This window comes from Coffea arabica, chromosome 7c, assembly GCF_036785885.1.
Source record: "Coffea arabica cultivar ET-39 chromosome 7c, Coffea Arabica ET-39 HiFi, whole genome shotgun sequence".
NCBI lineage: Eukaryota > Viridiplantae > Streptophyta > Magnoliopsida > Gentianales > Rubiaceae > Coffea > Coffea arabica.
The window spans coordinates 6,276,510-6,288,818 of record NC_092322.1 but is presented as its reverse complement, the minus strand read 5'-3'; the positions used below and the strand labels follow the sequence as shown (position 1 = coordinate 6,288,818).

The 12,309-nt window shown below is 36.3% G+C and overlaps 2 protein-coding genes across 4 annotated transcripts; one reads left to right on the top strand and one right to left on the bottom strand.

Annotated features, from left to right (window-relative positions):
- Positions 1–981: 981 nt before the first annotated feature.
- LOC140010491 (uncharacterized) lies at positions 982–4,454 on the top strand. The gene is made up of 9 exons (XM_072057706.1): positions 982–1,378; positions 1,750–1,796; positions 2,012–2,114; positions 2,347–2,433; positions 2,529–2,612; positions 3,325–3,378; positions 3,749–3,829; positions 4,012–4,057; positions 4,174–4,454. Exons 1-9 carry the CDS (start codon positions 1,064–1,066, stop codon positions 4,227–4,229), a joined length of 873 nt encoding a protein of 290 aa, XP_071913807.1. The 5' UTR covers positions 982–1,063; the 3' UTR covers positions 4,230–4,454.
- Positions 4,455–5,980: 1,526 nt separating this feature from the next.
- LOC113697998 (uncharacterized) lies at positions 5,981–11,679 on the bottom strand. 3 transcript variants are annotated; one of them, XM_027217653.2, is made up of 13 exons: positions 11,139–11,678; positions 10,507–10,604; positions 10,307–10,393; positions 10,046–10,217; positions 9,064–9,936; positions 8,482–8,624; positions 8,200–8,397; positions 8,028–8,118; positions 7,762–7,930; positions 7,104–7,214; positions 6,927–7,023; positions 6,522–6,640; positions 5,981–6,284 (listed from the first exon to the last, which is right to left on the bottom strand). In XM_027217653.2, exons 1-12 carry the CDS (start codon positions 11,358–11,360, stop codon positions 6,571–6,573), a joined length of 2,331 nt encoding a protein of 776 aa, XP_027073454.2. In that variant the 5' UTR covers positions 11,361–11,678; the 3' UTR covers positions 5,981–6,284; positions 6,522–6,570. The 3 variants fall into 3 exon arrangements, with proteins under 3 accessions (XP_027073454.2, XP_027073456.2, XP_071913743.1); XM_027217655.2 differs by having other exon boundaries at positions 9,064–9,837; XM_072057642.1 differs by lacking the exon at positions 5,981–6,284 and having other exon boundaries at positions 6,587–6,656; positions 11,139–11,679.
- Positions 11,680–12,309: the final 630 nt, after the last annotated feature.

The following is a 12,309-nucleotide window of genomic DNA, read 5'->3' as shown; positions in this document are numbered from 1 at the left end:
GACACGTATCTCATGCAATAATTAAAAATTTTTTCAAATTTTAAAATATCTCTCTTAGCGGGGCATTTGTTATTTTAAGAAATTTTATGACGTAGAAATGCGTAATAGAGGACAAAAGCACGCAACTCCCTCCAACACTCTTAATGGGCCGCGAATAGTTTCATTTTTCTTTTCGGATTTACAGATGGGCTGTGAAAGTTTCTAGGCTTCCTGGAAAGAACCTGTAGATGAGCTAAAAGTAGATGATGAAGTTAAAAGTAGAAGAGCCATTGTGCCGTAAACCTGTAGCGGAGGACTAAAGGACGCGTTACTTGGTTTGAAGACCAAAACTCGTTTATGTACGTAATCTGTGGGCCACAAAATGAATCATATTGGGCTGATTTCAGAAGTCCAGTGAACTTTTGACCGCAATGCATGTTTTTTCCCCTTTCTTTTCATTGGGTTGGGGCGGCCATTTCGTAATTAATAAAATGCAAAAGCAAATGCTAACAGAAAACAAATAATTCCCTTAGTAAGTTTTTAACAGAGGCACCAAAATTTTGTTATCAATATTTGAAAAGAAAAGAGGGCAAAATTATTTTTTATAAGAAAAGCTATATTTAAAAGTAATAGGTACTAACTATTATGTCACGTCTAAGATGAGATATTTTTGTGAAAATGTATGGGAAAATTGCCAAATTAACCTAATAATTAGCAAAATTTTGAACTAGCCTTAAATTAGGTCTTTTGCAAATAATAATGGAGGAAGTCAGCATAACTTTCATTTGACAACTAGAAAATGTACAAAAAAAAAAAAAAGAAGAAGAAAATAATGAGTTATTTAATTTACTAGCATCTCTTTTTTTTTTTTTTTCCCATTTGAATCAATGAATTCAATATAATAGGAAAAAGGGATAAATTAATAAAGAAGATAAACGAGAAGATAAAAGAATGCCACATCATCAAGTGAAAGAATTGGCGGCTGAGAGCGTGTTCACTTCCCTCCACAACCAATAACTGTAGTGGTTTAGCAAAGTTTTGTCTGGGTAATCTCCTCTCACCAACCAAAAAATATTCAGCAGATATGGCCATGAATTCTACTGCAATGGCAGCAACACCATCCTTGCCAACTACAGCAGGAGGTGGAGGAAGGACTGTGCCATGTTCACCACGATTTCTGCAATGTTGCAATTGCAGCTATCTTCAGTATCTAAACCGAGCAACCACACATAGCAGACCAGACTCCAGTTTATATGCTATCATTCAAGAAAGAACCACCCATCATCATAATCTTCGATTCAGACCCATCTTCAAAGCGGCCGATTCAACTCAGCCCACCACCAGCACCACTTCCGCCGACAAGTCCCTTGTTCCCGATGATGAGTTTTCCCTCGCCAAGGTACACTTAAAAAGGCGGTTTATCTAGTTTTTCTATTTTTTCCCCCTCTATGAGGATTATTAGGAAAAGTGGACATTTTGGGTCGGACAAAAACAATAGCCATGAGTATTTAAGGGCTCTTGCGCGTTTGTGTTATCTTAATTCTCTGTTCTTTTTATACGATTTTGCTTGATAGAGCAACTTGCAATGCTGTCCGTGTGGATATACTGGAAATGGGGACAAAATTGAATGCTGTATTGGAACAAACAACTATAAAATTGGCTTTCTTTGTATATCGCGGTGTAGTACAATTTACATGACACTTCTGATAGTATCAATCTGGTGCCCAGCCTGTCAAATTAGGATTTTTACGGTATTGCCAACTATTGCAGGTCTCATTCGGGGTGATTGGCCTAGGTGGTGGAATTACACTTCTCTCGTAAGCACATTTCACCAACAATGCATGCTGCTCATAACATATATTGTTGATTCCCAACTACTTTATTCTGCCTTGTAGTATTCTAATGAAATTGGATATCTCCAAATTGCTAGAATCTTTTTGTCTTATGTACAGAATAATGTTTCCTTCATAGTCTATCGTGATCATTCAAGGTGCATCTTCAATTAATTTCATCTTTTTTCAAAATAACACAGATATGGTTTTGGGGCATACTTCAACATCCTTCCTGGATCTGAGTGGTCTGCTTTAATGCTTACATATGGGTTTCCACTAACAATCATTGGAATGGCTCTCAAGGTGAATGCTTGTTTGTTATTGAAAGGCTTCAATAAATTTTTTTTTTTTTTTTTTTTGAGGAAAGATTTCTTATTCTTTATACTTCCAAGATATTGGCGTGTCCTGACTCCTGTTACATAAATGATTTCAGTCATCGGCTAAAGAAGCTATAAACTCTGCATTTTGCTGGCTGATAAAATTGGCAAGTTATATTCAAAGTTTTCCGTTGTATTAAAGCCATTATTTTATGCAGTATGCAGAGCTTAAACCTGTGCCCTGCTTGACCCATTCAGATGCTCAAAAGCTGCGGGAAAGTTGTGCTACCCCAACCCTCAAGCAGGTGAACTCTAAATATGGCTTATGCTACGAGGAGCCACGCATATCAGGTTTTCCTTGGTTGTAATATCATGCAAAGTCGTGTCTTTTGTTTATTAGGTCAGAAGTGATGTTACAAGATATCGTTATGGAGATGAGCAGCACCTAGACGAGGCATTGAAAAGGATTTTCCAGTATGGTCAGGTAATTTCCCTATTATTTTAACAGAAAATTATCTACATTCATCTGAGTCCACAACCCCAAGCCTCAGCCTTGCATCCCCTTCAAGCACATGTATATGCCCAAAAAAAAACCCCAACACGAACAATGAGAATGAAAAAGTGGAAAGGTTTTGACTTTTGGGTTGGAAAGGCAGAAAGAGGACCTAAAAACCTCATTGGATAGGCCTATATGCTTCTGAGAATTTGAGTCAAGAATACTAGTCAGGATGAGTTCTAATACAATGATGTACTCAAATGATTTTTATTCTGTACTTAGATCAGCTTTTGCAATTTTCCAGGGTAGAAGCCAAAAAAAAAATGAGAGAAAGAAAAGAACGAATTACATGAACTAGGAGCAGGAGACACTCTAGAAAATATCTCAGGCACTCAAATTGTTAACTGCAGCGAGCTTAGAATCTTTTTAGAAGCTACTGCCTAGACAATTGGTGAGGGATTTTGCCATTTTATGAATGATATTTGAAACTTGTGATATATCACTCTAGTGGTTAATAATGCTATCTGAGCAAGTTAAAAAAATGCCATAGCTTCTTAAGACCATCAATTGCATTGATTGTGCTTCAGTTTGGCACTCTTCCCTGCTTCATGCAACTTAAATGCAGAATTTCCTCTTCCAATGATATTGTAGAATAGGAAAAAAGGAAACATTGAAGTGACCCGTGTCTTCTTTTTGTTAGGGTGGAGGAATTCCACGAAGAAGTGCTCCAGTTTTACAGATGATTCGTGAAGAAGTATGCTTCTTGAGCTTCCTTTTCTTTTTCAATAACAGCACACTTTGCAGCTAATGTTCGAAGTATGCGTGACCATACGCTATCATGACAAGTTTTTCATCTGACCATTTGTTATGATTATCTACAAGAAAAGAAATGGACATCTATTATGATTAAAAAACATGCAAGACATGACACTCTCAAAAGCAGTAGTGTGGTTTATATATAGACACATAAATCAAGAGCCTGCTTGACATTGCATGAGCCATTTAAATTGCACGTCCTTTTGATGGCTTCAGTAACATACTAATAGCCACTGATACGACCATATTATTCCTCAGTGACTTGTTAATGAAGCAGTGATGTTATCTTGTTTGTTTCAATGTCTCAGGTTACTGAGGATGGTAAATACTGTTTAATATTGGTATTTGAGGCAAAAGCTCTACAATTGTCAGATTTTGAACAAAGACAGGTGAGGACTAACAACAACTCATGATGCAAACTTGGCAAACCTACACCTATTGGCTGTTAGCTTAGCTGGATGTATCGTTTTTCTGTTATAGCTGATCCGGTGTCCATTTGATTGCCCGCAACCTCCATGTAGTTAATTTTCTTTGTTGAGCTTACTAATTCAGCAGTGTCTTTAAACTGTAGGCAAAATTTGCATCTTTCTTTGGACCCGGGATAACAGCTGAAGTCGGTAAGCTCTGATATGCACAATGATGGCATGCATTATGCAGAAAAACAATCAAATTTCATGAGCATTTTTCCATTGGAATGATTCATAACTAGTCGTTTTAACTTTTTTGGATGCAGTGAAGGGAGGTAAAGATTTGTATGAAATTCAACTTATTTCTAACACAATACTGTAGACCGTCCTGCGATATCCCAACATCAAATCCGGCCTGTACTTGAAACATAAGCTGTGGGTTTTGCTTAGGTTGTCTAATGATTTTGTAATTTTATGTATAGGAAATTGATTCATACAGTCCTCAAGAAAGGACTTCACGAAATTGCTTGCGTATTTTTAGTTATTTAGTATTCTAATTCTAAAGATATCATGATGTTATCGAGAGTTGCTGAGATTTTTGGGATAATTCTCTGTTTTTTTTCCCCCTGTTTTCAACGATATCTTAATGAAGCATGGTGGAAACTCTCCAAAACCTGCTTTATGCCTGACACTGGCATTATCCTTATACTAATTGATTGACTTATCTTTTCATTAATGATATGCAAAACAAGTTTAGGTTTTTTCCTTTTCGACAAACAAAGAAAAGAAAAGAAAAAAGGGCTCGCATAATTTTCATTACAGAGTGATCATTACGGTAAAAAATAAGTGGTTTTAAAGAGTTCTTCAGTTCTCTCTCTCTCTCTCTCTTCATTTTAGGAAACAGAGGCTGTGGATCTCCAATCAACCAGATTTTTGAACTTTTGGGACTCTGATACTTAAAAATTAATCAATTACGTTTGCAGTAGTAAGAAGGATTGCTTGAGACAGAAATCAACCAGACGGGATCCTCTGTCCAATATTTTGTGTCCACTTTTCTCTCCAATACAAAATTACGTAATTCCATTTATTATATCTAGGGGTGGCAATGGGGTGAGGTTGGGGCGAGAGATCCTTCCCCTACCCCCCCGCTCTGTTTCTCCCACGGGAGAAGAAATCAATTTATCATAAATGTTTATTTACAATAATACAATTGTAAATAATGTTAAATAAGATTAAAAAACTGTCAAGATGGAAATAAACTATAACAAGTCAAGTTACATTTAGTGCGGAGGAAGGGAATCGATCAAAATAAAATAAAAGGTTAGGAGCAAAACATGTTGGAATTGGATAGCTTAGTCTTTTTTGGAGGAGGGTGTTAGAAACAAATCAACAATAGTCCAAGAAATTTCTTCCTTTGTTGCAGTGGCCGTTGACACTGATTAGCATTGTACTTGTAAGTAAAGATGCAATTTTAGAAAATTTAGAATTGTATTATATATATATATTTTAATTGTATGCAGAGGATGGGACGGGGGCAAAATATTTTCCCCCAATGAGTGTATGTCTCCTCACCCCTCCCCCCATTCCGTTTTAAGGCGGGAGGAAATATTTTGTCCTGCCCCGCCCCATTTTTACCCTCGCGGTGCGGGTGCCCGCGAGCACCCGCCCTCATTACCATTCTTAATTATACCTGCTGATGTGACACATAAAAAAGAAAGACTGTTTGGCTATTTTATGCGTCTTCTTCTATCTTCTTATTGGATAAAGATTCCTAAAATTATTTACTTTCACTTATACCAAAAGGAAAAAAATTTGTTTTGTTGAAGAACTTCTTTCGTCTTCTAGACAGAAAACGGTGGCAACAAGTTTTGAAAATTGTAATAATAGCAATAGATTTTGAAAATTGTAACAAAATTGTGTAAACAAAGGAAACCAAAAAAAAAAAAAAAAGAAGAAGCATAAAACAACCAAACAGTCTTTCTTTTTTATATGCCACATCAGCAGATATAATAAGTGAAACTACGTAATTTTATATTGAACAAAAAGGTGAATACAAAATATTGAACAGCGAATCCCGTCTGAAAATCAACAACCTACTTTAAAATGCCTACTCCAATTTCAAGAATATAAATATTTTCTCCAAACTGAAGTTTCATAGCATTTGACTTAATGTAAAACAAAAGATTTCAATATTAGCATGCAGCTCCCAATTCAGCTTGCAATACAAACTTCGCCCGACAACACGAGATACCTTCAGAGGAAGGTAGTCTCAGAATTGCTAAAATATGCAAAATATCAGTCGAGTTACACATTAGTACGACATGAATATGCCAAGGTACAAGTACATGAACATCTTCACAAACTGCCAAAAGTAGGGAAAATCCACCCAGCCAGGTTTGAAGCATCAAGAAGAAGTAATTGACCATAAATTGCATCCCTGCAGACAACAGTGACACAAGATACATTACGCCGGCATCATTTCAGGAATTAGAAATCAAGTTGGAAATGATTGTAGTCGTCCACTAATCTTTTTCTTCCTAATGAAGTATTAGCAACTCAATTCATGACAAGTATATCATATTAGCTCTACAATGATTATGCTTTTTGATCTCAGATTACCCATGAAGAAATGAAAATCAAACATAATAATACCAGCATGATGGATTTATCGTACATCTTATGTACACCTGGATCTCTGAACCAACAAAGTGCCATGTTATTGCCTACGGAAAGTTTCCGTTACTTTGGGATTGCTGTTGCAATGGAACCCTCTTAGCCCTTAGCCGTTTTCCTCTGCAATCAAAGGAGCCTAATTACATAGGATTGATCTTTACATCACGATGCAAAATGTTATAAGGAACCCAGAATTAGTACAGTGATAATTCAGATTACGCTGCTTTGTATAAGACAATGCAAATCACAACCATAACAGCTAGTTTGAACTTTGAAGTTAAAATCTTCTGGTGAACTGGGCCATCAAGTCCTAGCATCCCTGGCTTAAATACGCTGAAGTGCTGACTGCTTAACTGATATTTAGGAGTGCCGAACAAATGAATAGGAGAATATAACGAAAATTTACCTCAAACTATTTATACGCCTCTCAAGTACTTCTTTTTGTTCCTCTTCAAAACCAAACCATTTCTCATCTGATGCAGAAGTATCCCCAGTTCCTACATCTATTGTTTAAGAGGAAGAAGCAGAGGATTCAATAGCCAAAGGCTGAAATGAATTACAAGATAGTGCACTAAGAACATACCTTGAAGGAGTATGTCAGATTTATTGGACAGGCATTTTAATCTCCAATATGCATGACCATTAGTTCCCAAATAGACAGGCTCTGTCCTAACAGCATCAGATGATTGATTATCTACACAGTCAAAGCAGGTAGGTCAAATTATAACCAATTGTTGTGCCTATTTAGCTATCAACGCAAAATTATTGATTCAGCAGCACGCTCAAGACGACTTAGAAATTGGACATTTATATAAGGCTTTAACAATTGAAGATGTCTAGAATCCTTGGAAGTGTATTAAAAATGTCAAACACCGCTCTGAATCAGTTAGACTTCGTCACAGAAGCCACTTGACTGATGAGAAGCATAGATGAATAGAAACTGTACTATTTTAGACAAAAATGTCGAGGACTTATTCCTCTGCAAATCAGTGTCAAGTCAGTCAGTGAATTGACTCCAGAATTGCAAAACCAACTAGAGGCACGAGCAAAACAAGATTAATCCATGATTGTTTCCTTAGAAATTACAGAAATTGTAGAGGAATGAGGAATTCAATAAAACTAATGAACTAACTGATGGAACACATTTGGCTTGATGAAGATCATTCTATACTAATCAAACAATTTGCACCAACATTTTCAAAATTCAGACATAAAATTTGTTCAATAAATTGAGGACCTACTTTTTGATTGCAATCCAATTGACTCCAGCAGCTCGCTATGAGCTCGTGCTGCTTCACGTTTAATTTTAGAAATGACAGCATCATGCTCTGAAACTGAAAGAAGATCACCATTCTTTTCGATTATTGCTTTTGCAATCTCATCTTGTATTTTCTGTTTCAAACGCTTCTCCTGTGTAAAACAAGAATAATTTGGATTAGCAGTTTTCAAGACACTGTTGGTTCTTCCATCTTATAGAAGAACTTTACGTTGATTATTGTTTCTTTACCTTATCCTTTGCAGCAAGAACTCTTTCTTTATCTTCCTTAGCTATTTCAGCAGCTTTTGATACCTGATTCTCCATCCAATTCCGTATCTTTCTGTTCCCGGCAAAAATAATAAGTAGTCTATGTATGGCAATAAAGTACTAGGTCAATAATTAATACGATTTTACAACTTACAGAGTTCCAAGAACTTCGTCACATAAAAGATTTAAGATAATAAGCTTTTTCGAAGAGTTTAAATTCTCATATCCATTGGCTCCTTTATCTAGCCCGTTCAGGTCCAGTGATTTTGATATGCTTCCAGACTCAGAAATGCACTCTGTTAGTGCATTGATCCATGAATTTTGCCCATACGTTGGGCTTAGTGGTAAACATCTAGAAAAGTTACCAAGGTAAAAAATGCTTCAGTGAAAGGAGAAGGCATTATTCAAAAAGACTTAACTAGACAAAGAACCATACGTTTGTCCCCTGTCCTTTCGAATTACAGATAGGAGCTTGATAAGAAACTGAACTGTCACGGAATACTTTCCTCGACGACTACTTCTCCCGTATATCAAATCTCTGAGCACACATTCTGGCTGCTCTTTCTTCACTCCAAGAACCTATTAAAGAACACAAAGGAGTCAGATTCAAAACTAAAGGACAAAGTTTCCTGTTGTTCATACTGAGGATTAGTGAAGAAGGGAAGAAGGAAATACAACCAACAAAAGCCAAAATGCGACAAAAAGACTTTTGAAGGATTAAGAACGCGTGAATTGACATAGATCATCACAAAACTCCATCCTAACAGGCAGGTACAATAGCTTACATGACAGCAAATGAGAAAGCACCAGTGCAATCAGAATGATAATTGGATACGGCATCTTATCATGATCCACAAATCTAAAACCCCAGGCCAGAAACAATGAAAACAAAAATGATGGCAAAATCCACATGCAAATGTGCATGGTGCTACATAACAGTGCTCTGTAAGAGAAGAAGCTTTTGATGTGAATGTAAATTCCACAGAATACAGAACAGGTTAAAGGAGTAATCACTTACTTTTCCAAAAACAGCACAAAACTCTAAGAATTGCAAGGCTTTGCCAACATCTTCTGGTGGTATTTGAATGTCATGTACACTTGTCAGTTCAGTTCCATGGGGCAATACAATGCCAGAATCCATATCACTGTTTTGAAACCTTTGATCTTTTGTGTCAATGTGCAAAGTCTCTAAAACTGTTCCAGCATGGGTTCCATGATGATTGTTGTTTTTCCTATCATCAGATGCTAAAACTTCACTACCAATAACATCTTCCGCTTTCCTCTCTTTCTTATTGGTGGACTCTGCAAAACCTTGCACAGAAACTTTGGCATCGCATTGCATCATTTCCGGTGAATCACTATCATTCTTAGATTTGGCAACTTTTTTAGAAGTTCCATTTGATATTTGATGACTTCTAGGACTAGTCCTCCTCACAAAAGCATTATCATTCTTGTTGCCATTATGCATTTCCTTAAGCTTGTCCTGTTTTAACTTTTTCAGCTTCTTTTCCTCAGGATTAATAGGCTCCTTAATTGTACCATCTTTGAGAATGTTTCCGTCCTGCTTGCCATTTGAACCCTCTACTGCCATTTTCTTCGGCTTTTTCTCACCACCCATGCAACTAGCTTCTTTTTGTAAAGAACCATCATCAAGGCCATATTTTTCTTCTCGCTTTCCCTGGAACTTCATTGGCTTTGTTGCCAAATCATTAGCCTCTACGTGACCATGGGCACTACCATTGTTCATCTCATTGGAAGGTTCCACCTTGACCTTCTTAGACTTTTTCTCAACCTGGTTTGAGGCCAAAGGTGAAGCACATGAGTTAGAATTGATCTTTCCATCAAAAGCATTTTCCTTGCCCTGCTTTCTAGGTGAAGAGGTCATCACTTCCTGATAATATTATAAATAGGTTGTGAGAAACAACAAAACTCAATCAATCAAAGATGCGAAGCAACATGAAATTACAGCTTCCCATAGAAAGCTAATAGCAATTACCAACCATTTTGTTTGGTGCAGCTCTCTTTCTTGGCAAGGCATCAATACCTTTCACAGACTTCTCCTCATAACAAGTCATAGGCCCCTTTAACTGCAGCATTGCTGAAACAGATGAAAACCCATTTTGCTTGGCTGCACGTACAAGTATACCAGTAGGGAGGTGACCTCGTTTCTTCCTGTACATTGCATAAATACATCAAAGCAAAACCCAGTAAGCATGTTAAAAAAAATAAAAAATAAAAAATAAAAAGTAAAACGGATTTACATGCACTGGCTGCAGTTGCAAATTCCTCTGCACTTTGGACAACTCCAGTCCTGCAAAACTCCAACCTCCTCTGCCTTTTCACCATACCTAAGTTGGAAATAATCAGAATAGCATACTGCAGTAAACTACTCTGCTCCTCATAGAACACGGAAAAGAGTAAATTACTGTCTGACATTTGGAGGGATATTATCACATCTAACCTGTTCAGTAGGCATTTGTGACAAAATTTAATGGGACATAGCTTGTCTTTTTTCATATTCTTGCATTCTGCTGCAAAGTCCCTGGTCTTCTGCCGGCACTTCAAAACATTAAGATTCAAAGTAAGTGAAACGCATAAAAGGCTTAGCATCAAATGATAAAGCTAATTATTAAACTTTTCTTGCACATGGGTTTCAGGGTGCATATGCTCGTCAGTTTTTTCGGTACCCAAAAAAGTATGAGTAGTATAACCAGAGCCTTTGTCAAGAATGAGCCAAAAGTATGAGCTGCCATCTAATTTTACTACTTAAATCATATCACCTACAATCAAGTCAATGTGCTGAACTGGAAAAGTTCTAAAAAAACCAAAAACATAAGATTACACTTCTAAATTTTAATGCCATCTTACCCCATTTTTTGTGCAATCCAGGTATACCATATCTACACCAGCCACAAATCAAAACATAAATAAATAAATAAATAAATAAAATAGAAAAAACTACCAAGTTTGGCAGATAACCTTGCTTTTAAATTGAAAATTTACCCATTTTTTCCTGCTTTCTCTAGACTATCGAATCATGAAAATTTCATCGACTGATAAATAAGTTTTCTGGGATTTATGTAAAAAGATTACCTGATGACAAGTCTTGCCATTATGCGAATCATAAATCCGGCCGTGAATCAAACGAATGCCAGGGTTATTGTTGCGCTTCGCCGGCGAGGAGAGGCCCTTTTTAGACAGTTTCTTGTGGGATTTATTTTCATAGTCCACTTTTGAATTGGGACTCTTAATTTTGTTCTTCTTAGCAGATACAGATCGATCAGGTTGGGGTGAAGAAGTTGAAGTAATCGCCATCACCGTTGGTGAAGAAAATATTGTGGATTAGACTAGAAAGTGCTTGCCAGTAGTCGTACTCAAGTTTTTGGACGTTGGTTTTGAGAGGGAGAAATGGGACGATAATTTTGCGGAGGAGTGAGAGCGGGTCATTTGAATTTTGGCCCTGTTATGTTATTGCGCCAATATTAGGGTTTCTCTCCCTTCAATTTTTGGCGCTAGCCTCGCTAATTTATTAGGCCTCGTTTGGAGATAGCTTGGTTGGAGTCCAGAGCGATGAAAAGAGGAGACCCACAGAGGATTTTGCGCTTATACTTGCTCAGGCCTGGTTTAGATGAACGCATTTGGTTGGAAAAGAAAAGAATACATAGGGAAGGCTTGATTTTGAAAACAGGTTTTAGCTGTTTTTGAAAAATTATTTTTTTGTGTGCTTTAATTGATCTTGAAATTTTAATTTTAGATTTTTTTTGAACCCAAAAAGATTGAAATTGACGAATAGGTGTCAAGGTACTTTTAGATTATGATTCTATCTTACTCGACAAAAATATCATTTAAATTTCAACATAATTACTAAATTATCTTACCATAATTACTAAACTATGATTAGATAACTTTTTATGTCTGTCTTAATTTTCAAGCTATTCTTGTCCCACTTCTAAATTTATTTATGTCTCCTTTATTTTTTTTTCATTTAACATTTATATAATTGATTAATCTTTCCTACAGTGACAGTGTGTAATGAACGACAACTATGCAAATTTTGAATTTGAAATTGAAATTTAACTTTTGCATACGTGTCATGAATCTAAAAGTGATAATATATACACTGTCAATGTATATAAGATTTATTCATATATAATTAGCACAAAAATTTACTATTGTAGCTTATAAGCATAATAAGAACATCTATTTGTTCATTAAAATAGTTTTTTTAACACTAAATGAGAAGACACGAGTTTTTCAGAAAATC

Bases quoted from the DNA above. Each gene is read 5' to 3' on its own strand.
- LOC140010491 (XM_072057706.1), top strand. From the start codon at position 1,064: ATGGCCATGAATTCTACTGCAATGGCAGCAACACCATCCTTGCCAACT. The intron at 2,613-3,324 runs GTAATTTCCCTA...TCTTTTTGTTAG, and splicing joins GGATTTTCCAGTATGGTCAG to GGTGGAGGAATTCCACGAAG. The intron at 4,058-4,173 runs GTAAGCTCTGAT...TTTTGGATGCAG, and splicing joins CGGGATAACAGCTGAAGTCG to TGAAGGGAGGTAAAGATTTG.
- LOC113697998 (XM_027217653.2), bottom strand. From the start codon at position 11,360: ATGGCGATTACTTCAACTTCTTCACCCCAACCTGATCGATCTGTATCT. The intron at 7,931-8,027 runs GTAAAGAAACAA...TGTTTTACACAG, and splicing joins TTCTTGCTGCAAAGGATAAG to GAGAAGCGTTTGAAACAGAA. The intron at 7,215-7,761 runs GTAGGTCCTCAA...TTGACTGTGTAG, and splicing joins AATTGGATTGCAATCAAAAA to ATAATCAATCATCTGATGCT.